The sequence below is a fragment of the Theropithecus gelada genome, chromosome 5 (genome assembly GCF_003255815.1).
Source record: "Theropithecus gelada isolate Dixy chromosome 5, Tgel_1.0, whole genome shotgun sequence".
NCBI lineage: Eukaryota > Metazoa > Chordata > Mammalia > Primates > Cercopithecidae > Theropithecus > Theropithecus gelada.
In genome coordinates this window covers 9,552,787-9,564,899 of record NC_037672.1, presented here as the reverse complement: position 1 = coordinate 9,564,899, position 12,113 = coordinate 9,552,787, and the positions used below count along the sequence as shown (strand labels likewise).

At 45.6% G+C, this 12,113-nt stretch overlaps 1 protein-coding gene across 1 annotated transcript in view; it reads left to right on the top strand.

Moving 5' to 3' along the window:
• Positions 1 to 12,113, top strand: part of CLNK (cytokine dependent hematopoietic cell linker) — a 190,845-nt gene that overhangs the window by 89,032 nt on the left and 89,700 nt on the right. The window contains exon 4 of the mRNA XM_025386090.1: positions 8,789 to 8,817. Coding sequence (XP_025241875.1) covers positions 8,789 to 8,817 — 29 coding nt within the window. The remainder of the gene's footprint in view (positions 1 to 8,788; positions 8,818 to 12,113) is intronic.

The following is a 12,113-nucleotide window of genomic DNA, read 5'->3' as shown; positions in this document are numbered from 1 at the left end:
TGGAGTGCAGTGGCGCTATCTCAGCTCACTGCAACCTCCACCTCCCGGGTTCAAGTGATTCTTGTGCCTCGGCCTCCTGAGTAGCTGGGATTACAGGCGCCCGCCACCACGCCCAGCAAGTTTTGCATTTTTGGTAGAGACGGGGTTTCACCATATTAGCCAGGCTAATCTCGCACTCCTGGCCTCAAGTGATCCACCCACCTCAGCCTCCCAAAGAGCTGGGATTACAGGCCTGAGCCGCCGCGCCCCGCCTGGAGTCCTCTTCTATTCGGTGAACTAGGAGGCCCTCTACTGGGCCCCTTCAGCCAGGCAAGCCCAGGAGCCTGCTGGCCACAACCGCTGCCCGCTCTCCTGGCTGCTCTGGTCTGCCCCGCCTGCCCTGAGCCTCTGGAGCACTGAGAGAGCCATAAGGGTCACACTTCTCACTGTGGCCCACCTCACCATGTAGAAGGCAGAGTGCCGCCCTGAAAGGTGTCACAAGCAGAGAGCTTTGTGACAGGTCCTAGGTTCTTTCACAGAGGATGCAGAGAAGAAAATGTGGTGCTCCACTGGCTTTCTGGGAATTGTCCGCAAAGGTCTCCTACATAGTAGAGGCTCAGGCTGGGCGCTGTGGCTCACATCTGTAATCCCAACACTTTGGGAGGCTGAGATGGGCAGACCATTTGGGGTCAGGAGTTCCAGACCAGCCTGGCCAACATGGCGAAACCTGATCTCTACTAAAAATACTAAAATTAGCCAGGCATGGTAGTGGGTGCCTGTAATCCAAGCTACCAGGGAGGCTGAGGCAGGAGAATCCCTTGAACCTGGGAGGCAGGGGTTACAGTGAGCTGAGATCACATCACTGCACTCCAACCTGGGCGATAGAGTGAGACTCCACCTCAAAAGAAACTAACAAACAAATAAATAAATAAACAACAGAGTAGATGCTCGAGAAACATTGGCTGACGGGGGAGGAGGAAGAAGGGAGAATCAAGGCAGAACCCTAGGGTCTTATGTTATGGATAACCCTAGAACGCTGTTGATCTGTAGTATACCGAGAGCCTCCTATAATGTCTGGCATTACTAGATACTTAAACAGACGTGAAAAAGAAACTTTAATAGGGAAAGAAGGATAGAGAAAGGAGGAAGAAGACAGAGACCAAGTGGGGAAGTGGGGGAGGCTCAGAGAGTGGATGAAGGGATTTCAGGAGCTGCTCTGCCCACTAGAGGAATGTCTGAGCTATAACAGGTCTGGCAAATCATCCTGCTACTCTACTTGTCTGCTGCACAACCCATCAGAATGTCAAATATTTTTTTTTTCTTTTTTTTCTTTTTTTTTTTTTTTTTGAGACGGAGTCTCGCTCTGTCGCCCAGGCTGGAGTGCAGTGGCCGGATCTCAGCTCACTGCAAGCTCTGCCTCCCTGGTTCACACCATTCTCCTGCCTCAGCCTCCCGAGTAGCTGGGACTACAGGTGCCCGCCACCTCGCCCACCTAGTTTTTTGTATTTTTTAGTAGAGACGGGTTTTCACCATGTTATCCAGGATGGTCTCGATCTCCTGACCTCGTGATCCACCCGTCTCGGCCTCCCAAAGTGCTGGGATTAGAGGCTTGAGCCACCGCGCCCGGCCCTGTTTTCATTTTTTAATATGCTTTGGGAGCATTATAGCTTATAGGCACAGGACTATAGCTTATACAGACATGTTTTCTGCCCTCAAAGAACTTAAAGTAAAATTGAGGAAAGGAAAAAAACACAAGTAAAGTTTTACAATATGAGATTTAAATAATAAACTAATAATTAAATGTCATCTTCTAGATTTACTAAATGCATGATTCGAGCAAGAAGTGCCACAGTGTCTCAGAGGAGGGAGGAGACCAGACAGGCCCTGGCAGGGCAGGTTCTGAGGAGGTGGGAGCCTCACTCAGCCAGGAGGGTCTTGGGGGCATGAGCTTGATGAGAGTTCTGAGCGGCACCAAACACTTCCAGCGTTTTCCCCAGGTCCCCTTCAGGGAATTGAATGCCCCAAATATTTCTTATAAAAATAAAATAGGTAAGAGGAGAATTCTTGAAACCAATCAGGAATGCCTTCTAGAAAGAATGAACCCGTGGATTCACTTATTTAAAATGAGCCTTGGCCTGCTTCCATCTCGGGGTGAATTTCATCTGGATTGAGAGGGACTCTCCAATCTCTAATCTTGAAAATGTACAAGCGATTCCAGGGGAATTTAAGTGGCACTTGTGCACACACATGGAATAGGTTCCTACTACATGCTAGGCACTCCATCTGGCCTTGTCGGGATAGGACAGGTCAGCGTATAGACCCAGACATGATCTGCAGTGTATCTTTGGCCCATCTCGCTTTGGGATGCCCTCTTTTCTATGCTTCCCTCTACATGCGCCTGTGGCATTCATTCACTTATGCATTCACTCACTCTTACCCAGTCAGCACCATGTTGGTGTGCACATGCTCCAGGCACCATATTAGGCACCAGGCCTCCCTTTTAGAAGCCAGAGGTTCAGGGTAGGCAGTCTGAGAAATCCAGTTGCATTCTGTTCTAGTTATGTCAGTGTGAGTTCCATTACATAGGTACCAGGAATGTGCCCAGGTAAGGAGAAGAGGGCATCGGTGGCCACATGGGAAACAAGAAAAACAGTCTGTCCAGGCCATCACTACCTATTCCCTGAAATATTATAGAGTCCACTCCTTCTCTCTCAAATCAATGCTGTGTGTTCCTATGTTACCTCTGTGAGACACAGTTCTAAGCATTCTTCACTCTTGCAAACCTCCACACGACCTCTAGGATGAGGCTTTGCTCATTCATCCCTCCAGATTCCCTACTCTCTGAGCACACTGCATTTCCAAACCATAGTCCCCACAGCTCCATGATGCAAACGCTCCACCTTTGAGTGGTGGAGACAAAGGGGAGAGATGTATCATCAGACAGGCTCGGTGGGACTCCCAAGGGGGCTAACCTCAGCTAATCCATCTGCAAAATTAAAGGGTTCATTTATGGTGTTGAATGTCCCTTTTGGCACTAGTGATATTTTACAATGGCCCTAAAATTGAGATAAAGATGCTTTCTACCAAGAACTGCTATGAGGTTTGAGTGAAATCACCTTTCTACAGTGCCCGGTTCCAGATGCAGTGCAGACATTCAACTAGAGGGAAGAAGGTGATGAATGCAGAAACTTTCCATCCTTCCTTGTTTTTATCTAGATTATATTTAAAATGAGTAACTCTTAGAAGTACAAATTGTCTTTCAAAAATTAGAGAGTCTTATTCTAGAGTCGCTTTCTAATTTCAGGCGACGAACTTAAAATGAGATGTGGAGCTGAACCAGTTAATTTCAGAGGTTTGGGAGAGAGAGAGAAGGCTGGCAGTGTGAAATCACCCTTATCATTTCCCAAGGGTTTTGCTGCTGAATTCTGGACTAGTAGTCGGTGCCTGGGGAGACCCAAAGGACTGCATACCACACTCGAGGAGGCAAAGAAAGATTCATCTCCATGCCAGGAGCTTAACCCTGGAGACAGAACCAAATCCCTCTCTATGGGACTGGAATAACACACCATCCAAACTCTGTTCCCATGGATAAGCAGAAGGCAAGCACGCCCTGTCTACTTCATCACAGCCAGTTCTGCTGGGCAGCAGGAGAGAAAAAAGTGGAAGAGGAGAAGGAGTTTACTTTAGTAGCCTTTAAAAATTAAAAATTATGAGAAGTATTAAATTATTTAAAAGTATTACAAATTGAAAATAATCCAGAATTTAAAATCTGTATTTGTAATGAGCTTTAAATATTAAAAAACACAGACCTCGAAAGGTCAGCCTTGTTCATTTCCTGTGCCACACACTTTCTTGTGACAGTGTTGACACCTGCTTATACACACCGGAAATAGAGAGGAAGGAAAAATTGCTTTCTTTAGGCCCAGCTGTGGAGGGGAACAGAGACAGGGAAGGCAGAAGGGTGGATGCCAACTTATAACACCATCCAGCTGTGGCCCGCTTGCACGTGGCCGTGTTATGGATGCTGTTGACAAAAGGCAGCCGGGGTGCATCCTTGTAATTCCCTGGCAAAAGGCAGCTTGCTAACACATGGGCCTTGCCTGAGCACAGATAGAGTACATCAAATCTCCATGAAGTTTGCTAGCAGTTCCTTTCATTAATCACCCTGGGCTGTCAAGTTGCAGAGTGTTAACACAGGAGTCCTTTCAGATAGCTCATCCGTTGCTTGTGTCAAGACAATGTCCACAATCCATCTAGACAAAACTATGGTGTTCGGGCCACCTCCCCTGATCCCCTCCCTCCCGGACCCTAGGCGGCTGGTCCCAGCCTTCCTCTTTTCCCTCCCCGCTTTGTTTCTGCAGCTCTCTGGCTCACAGCAGCAGGCTCAGCTGGAATAACAACACCATTCCCTGTTTGGCTGATGCTTCCTCTGCTAATTCACTTGGCTTGCACTGACGCACGGAGAGCCCCAGGGTGCATAATCCCGGAGGATGTGACATATGAATGAGCACCATTACTCTGGAGCCCCACTGAGAGGCAGAGTGGATCAGATAAGCCACTTTCAGACAGCTTTGACAATTGGGAGGAAGCTCCCAGACAAGAGAACTCTGCGGTCTACGTTGCTGCCATAGGCTTGTAAATAAGAAGGGATTTGGAGGGAGTCGGACAAATCCCAGCCCTGCCGATTGCTTGTGCCACTTCAGGCACGTTGCTGAACTCGTCTAAGTTTTAGTTGCAATCTGCAAAGTGGAGCTGCAAATGCCTAACAGCCTAAGTCTATGCCTTAAACTTACCCATCACCTCCAAAAGTTTTCTCCCACCCTCTTTACTTACTATTATGATTAAGTGTGTGCATGTCAAGAACAATTAATATAAGATTTACTCCCTTAGCAAAAATGCAATTATGTGATATGGTACCGTTAGGCGTAGGCACTATGCTGTCCAGTATATCTTGAGGACTTATTTATCTTGTCTAACCAAAGCTTTGTACCCTTTGACTAATATCTCCTCATTTTGTCCTCCGCCCAGCCCTTGGCAACCACCCTTCCACTCTGCCTCTATGAGTTTGACTATTTTAGAGGTATCATAAAAGCAGTATCATGTAACACTTATCCATTCACAAGTATATACTTATATCCAAACTCATCAAGTCATCTAGTTGTACACATTAACTATGTACAGCTTTTTGTATGTTAAAAATAATAAGTAGATAGGAACATTCTAAAAATTGTGAAAATGAATGTAAATGGGTTGAACAGACCATAAAAAAAAAACTGCCTACCAGCCAGAGTTGAACCTATCTCAGTGCCCAAACAGGTGCTTACAAATACGGGTTATTTTATGTTCTGTTTGGTGCCACTCTTTTTAGATGTCAGAAGGCTTCAGTTCTGCCTCCAAGTGTCTGAGACTAGGAACAATCCGGTAGCCACTCTAGACCCCAGTTCTCCCATTTAAAAAGCTAACGAACTGGACGACATTCTCTCCAACATGCTTTTTAGTGCCAGTTTGTCTTTGATTCTAAAATCCAGGTAAGGCCAGGGTTGGAAGATAACGAGAACCCTAATTTAGAAGTCAAAGTTCCTTCTGGAATCTCAGAAACAGTTTGCCTTTTATTAGAAATTCCCGAGCTCCAGCCGCCTGCGCTGGAGGCTCTGCCTCCCATCAACGGGACGGCTTTTTACGCTTACATTAAGCTCCCTGTACACAGTCACAAAAACATATCATTTCCATTTCCCGTGTCATGAGTTGCAAGTCCTGGGCGCCTTTTGAGGCCTTAATCAAAGACCGAGATACCAGAGAAGAGGCCATATGTTTAAAGTGTCAAGAGAAAGCACTCAGGCCTCCGATAAATGATTTGCTCCTCACTGGCTGATTTACTGTTCATTTCTGCAGAACCTCCGGCAGCTTGAAAGGGCGCCAACTGTTAACCACAAGGGCTCTGAGGTCGCAGCTGCACGGTGCCTCCTAAGCAGGACTTGCCGTTTCCTATAGGCCTGGGGTGAGGGAGACAGTAGGGACGGGGGAGGCGGATAGGCTGGTATCAAATCCCTCAGTCTTAGAGGCTCTGTGGATTGGGCAAGTTGTAGAGCCCTCTGAATACCCCATTTCCTATTCTATAAATTTCAGGCAGTAAGAGCGAGCCCACAGGTTATTTCATTTTGGGGTTTAAAATGGTGAACAGAAGGCAGTAAGGTACGCTGAAGTCAGACTCAAGTCACAGACCGTGGTCTCCTGGTACAAACGTCTTACTGCTTCACTATTCTGTGCCCAACGTCCCAGACACCGAAGAGACCTCATAAATATTTACACCTGGCGTGTGTTGCGATGTTCAATTAATTGCTCCTGTGACGCACTTTGAGCGCCTTGGAGGAAAGGTGTAATGCAAAGGCCTGGGATTATTAAAGGCAAAAACAAGTCAGCTCACGGAAGCAGCGTCCTCAGGAGCCTTCCACTGCCTCGGGGCTTTTCAGAAAAGCCCAAAACCTAGGGAAAAAGTGTTTCCAAAAGGATCCCATCCAATGGTTGGATTGTGGCTGTGCAAAGACCTTGTCAGAAAATGAGGCCAGGCGCAGTGGCTCACACCTGTAATCCCAGCACTTTGGGAGGCCGAGGCGGGCAGATCATCTGAGGTTAGGAGTTCGAGACCAGCCAGGCCAACCTGATGAAACCCCGTCTCTACTAAAAATACAAAAAATTAGCCCAGTGTGGGAGGTGGAGGTTGCAGTGAGCCAAGATTGTGTCATTGCACTCCAGCCTGGGCAACAGAGCGACACTCTGTCTCAAAAAAAAAGAAGAAAAAAAATAGGCAAAGACATGTACAGATAACTTACCAAAGAAGACACATAAATGGCCCAAAACCTTTTGGGAAAAAAGAAATTCAATCTCACTAGTCATCAAGGAAATGAAATGGGTAAAATGAGGAATCAGGTGCCATGTAGGCAAAGTGGTTATAAGGTATGGATTTAATGGTGGTGAGACCCAGTGAGATGAGCTCTTCACACTCCATGCATAAGAATATAAATTATTATTAATTGGCGCAGCTCATCCAGAAAGCTTGTGAGTAATATGCAACAAGGGGCCGAGAGTGTTCACGTTATTTGACCCCTTCATTGTGCTTGATAACATCTCTCTATAGAAAGATCCAAGCCGGGCATGGTGGCTCAAGCCTGTAATCCCAGCACTGTGGGAGGCCAAGGTGGGTGGATCACGAGGTCAAGAGATCGAGACCATCCTCGCCAACATCGTGAAACCCTGTCTCTACTAAAAATACAAAAATTAGCCTGGCCTGGTAGCACACACCTGTAGTCCCAGCTACTCAGGAGGCTGAGGCAGGAGAATTGCTTGAACCCGGGAGGTGAGATCGTGCCACTGCACTCCAGTCTGGCGACAGAGACTATGTCTCAAAAAAAAAAAAAAGAAAGATTCAGAGATGAGGTTTAAATGCTAAATACACATGGCAACATCATTTTACAAAGTTAGAACTATCAAGAACCTAAATGCCCCTTAAAAATATCATGTAGATCGGGGTCCCCAACCCCTGGGTCACAAACCAGTACTGGTCTGTGGTGTGTTAGGACCTGGGTCACACCGTAGTAGGTGGGCAGTGGACGACTGAGCATTATCGCCTGAGCTCCGTTTCCCATCAGATCAGCAGCGGCATTAGATTCTCATGGGAGTGCAAACCCTCCCATGAACTGCGCCTGGGAGGGATCTAGGTTCACACTCCTTGTGAGAATCCTACTAATACATGATGATCTGAGATAGAACAATTTCTTCCCTTCATCCTGAAACCATCCCCAACCCCCGTCTGTGGAAATACCATCTTCCAGGAAACTGGTCCCTGATGCCAAAATGGTTGAGAACCACTGAGGTAGATAATCAACACCTTGTTTTTGAATAACATTTGAAGATATAGAATATATTTGTAACATCAAAATCCTACATGTTCTTTTATATTATTATTTTTTCAAGAGATCTTGCTATGTTGCCCAGGTTGGATGTGAACTCATGGGCTCAAGTGATCCTCCCACCCCAGCCTCCTGAGGAGCTGGGACTGCAGGTGTGTGCCACCATGCTGGGCTCTTTTGTATTGATACGGATAAAAGAAAAACTTCAGCCGAATGAAATTTAAAGGAGCTTAATTGACCAACAAATGGTTTGAGAATCGGGTGGCCTTCCCAGCCACAGGAGGCTCAGAGACTCCAGTGCAGCCATGTGGTGGAAGAAGGTTTATGGACAGAAAAAGGAAAATGATGTATAGAAAATGGAAGTGAGGTACAGAAACAGCTAGATTGGTTACAGCTCAGCATTTGCCTGATGTGAACACAGTTCCAACAGTTGGCTACATCTGACTGGCTAAAACTCAGTGATTGCCACAACGATAGGCTATTGTCTGTTTACACCTCCACTTTTTATAGTTCATGATGTATAGAGAAATCTTTAGGCAGAACTTAAAATATGTAAGGAGGCAACTTTGGGCTAAGCTTGATTTGACAATGCCTATATGTGTTTAAATGCATGCATACATCTTCAGGTATGTATATAGCTACGTACATGAGAATAACCAAAATATAACCCATAGTGTCCATTTTTATTTTCTTCTACATGTTGTTTTCTAGAAAATAGAAATATATACATTATTTCTGTGTATGATAGAATAATATGTGACTTCAGGTCTGTAATAGTACATACGTAAAGCAGCTTCAGAGGCTGACTTGTACAATGATGTTTGATGACTGCCTGTTCGTACGCAGGGGATCGGTGGAAGTGCAGCAATGGACACTTAACTTGGTTCTCTTTTCTTCCCTAGGTCATGGCCTCACTGCAATAGTGCAACAGGTGAGTCGGGGCTCTCTATCACCTAAGTGATGGGAATGTCAGCATGAGTCTGTTGGGCTGTTACTTCCATTCTTTTTTGTTTTTATTTCAATAAAACTATGGCCTATTCGAAGTGACATTAGCCACTGCCATTCCTTCCAGTTGCCCAAGGGTACAGCCTGATCTGTGACTCTCGCAAGCTTTGGAAACTGGCTGGATGGATGGGAATCCTGGCTCTCTACTTAGCTGTGCAGCTTTGCATGGAGCACAGATCTTTCTGAGCCTGAGTTCCTTCATCTGTGCAATGGGTATAAGTCTAGCTCAGTGCCAGTCTTATGGCAACTCGCTAATATTCATTTAACTAAATTCTATATAATTAGTTACCCCAAAACATGGGTGGAAAGAATGAATGGTTCAAAAGCCATCTTTGATGCTTCTCCTGTATCTCTCTTCATAGCCTCTTTTCTGGTACTAGGCACTTAACAGGAGCCCATTAAAGCTTAAGTAAAAGTATGCACTATTCATCGGGGAAGGTTATTATTTCAGGGAAAGTTCCATAGAACTTCCCTAGAAAGCTGGTGTCTAGATAGAATGACTGGAACAAGGCAGAAAAACGGAGACGTTGTCCAGAGGAAGCACGCAAAGAAGTGATGGAGTCCTAAGCAGTTATGTACTCAGCAAAGGCATTTGAAACTTTCATCATACCGCATGTTGGAGTGCCTAACCAGCCCTCAGCATGTCCCACCCAGCAGCCAGGAGAACTGGGCAAAAAGCAAAAGTGAAAGCGAGAAATATGAGTTCACATAGGCAGAGAGCACCCAGCCTTAATCCCTCTACAGAAAATGTTTTCATTCAACTTCCCGGTCAGGCCTCACCAAGCTTGTGTTCTCTCAAGGTAGATAATACCAAATTGTGTTGGGGTCTTTAGTATCAAAGGCACCTCTCACCCCTCCCATCCTGCACTGGCATCCTGGAGGGTAGAGAATATTGTAACGGGGTGGTATACCTGGGAATGAAGTGGCTTGTCTGATGTGCTTGGCAACTGGCGAATCATAAAGCACACAGGTAAAATAGAGCGGCCAGCTCCACCTACTTGTACCCTCTTCCTCCCATCTTGCTCCCCACCTTGGTTAAGACAGACAGAAATGGACAGATGGGCACTCCATTTCTTAACAACAATCTAGAGACACCAGCAGGAAAAACAAAACAAATCGAAACCCCACAAAAGTCCATTGAGATAAAGTGGCCCAGGCCTGCTCATACACACTCGAACCTACACCTTACCAGAAACACTTAGCAGCAAATCATGACCTTCCCAGTCTGTTCACAATAATAGCCCAGACCAGGCGCAGTGGCTCACGCCTGTCATTCCAGCACTTTGGGAGGCCAAGGCAGGCGGATCACAAGGTCAGAAGTTCGAGACCAGCCTGGCCAATATGGTGAAACCCCATCTCTACTAAAAATACAAACATTAGCTGGGCATGGTGGTGGGCACCTGTAGTCCCAGCTACTCGGGAGGCTGAGGCAGGAGAATCACTTGAACCCCAGAGGTGGAGGTTGCAGTGAGCCGAGATTGCCCCACTGCACACCAGCCTGGGTGCTCTGGGTGACAGAGCAAGACTCCGTCTCAGAAACAAAAGAAAAGAAATAACAGCCCAGCAGACCTATGCATACTTATGAATCGGCCTAGGCATACTTATGAACCACAACAAATGTCTACTAAAGCACAGCAGACCTTATCTAATTAAGATACGCACGACGATTTACAAAACAGACTGTGCGCCACGGTGGTTTGATAACATTCCCAGATACTTCAAGTTGTTTCTGATTTTTGACGATGGGATCATTTGAAAGCAGGAGAGGGCGTTCATGTGAGAAAATACTAGGGAGTCATTAAAATGACGATGTTGAAGCATATTCATTGTCATGGATGTGTTGGTAGCATGTGATTTTGTGAAAAAGCAGGGAAAAATAGTATACACAAAGTGATTGTATATTTATAAACTATAAATCGATGATGGGTGGTGTGTGTGATTATGTGTGTGTCTGTGTGTGTGTATGTGTGACTTGACTATAATCAAATATTTGTATACTTGTATGATTTGTCTTGCTATGGTAACATTATAGCAATTTTTATTACCTTCTTTTTTGCGTATCTGCGGCTTATAATTTTCTACAGTAGCACGTGTTTTTGTATGCTAAAAACAATCTATCAGAAAATATTCTTTAGGAAACTATTCCAAGCCTGGAGAAGACAGACACATATTCAAACTGGGACAGTCTGTCAAGGTCAATACCTTCTCAGAGGCTGATACACAGAGAACAGTGCAACGCTTTCCATAAAATAAACTCCTCAGTTTTTCTCCTTGCCCTAAATGAAGAATGTAACTGGAAAAGATGGCCCTGTTTAGAAAGTGGATCCTTCTGTCTTAAGCCTCCACGTATAATAAAAACATTGATGAAGATAGATATTGGCTGATTTGATTTAAAAGACAAGAAATTTCATTTTGTCCAGGAAAATCTTACTTTTAAGTCTTTCTAAGGAAAGCAGTCTTCAAGGTTGATTTTTCCTACTTGTAAAAGAAAAATTAATAAGGATTTTAGGACACGAGGGAGACATGCAGGTATAGAATATGTGAGCATCTAATGCCCCCTGCTGGCTATTTCCGATGCTGCGATGCCTGTATTAATTGAGCAGAGGCTGGCGTCCTCCTGGTTCTCTCCACAGGGTGTTGGGAATAATCGTGAACAGAAATAAATAAAAAAAATTGACAGTTGAATCTCGGGGACAAGCCAGGATTTCAAATCATCCCAAGATTGGTAAACCCAAGGATTAACATTGTCTTCAAAATTCAATTACAACAGTTAAAAATCACAACAGTTAGCCGGGCGCGGTGGCTCAAGCCTGTAATCCCAGCACTTTGGGAGGCCGAGATGGGCGGATCACGAGGTCAGGAGATCGAGACCATCCTGGCTAACACGGTGAAACCCCGTCTCTACTAAGAAATACAAAAAATAGCCGGGCGAGGTGGCAGCGCCTGTAGTCCCAGCTACTCGGGAGGCTGAGGCCGGAGAATGGCGTGAACCCGGGAGGCGGAGCTTGCAGTGAGCTGAGATCCGGCCACTGCACTCCAGCCTGGGCGACAGCGCGAGACTCCGTCTCAAAAAAAAAAAAAAAAAAAAATCACAACAGTTAAAAGTGAGTATTTTCAAGCCCACGTTGGGGTTTAGCTCTTTGTCAGGCATATAGTAAAGCCAGGGAATCCCTACCTTTAACAAGATGATTCCAATTCAAGTAGTTCTGGGCCATTCTTCTT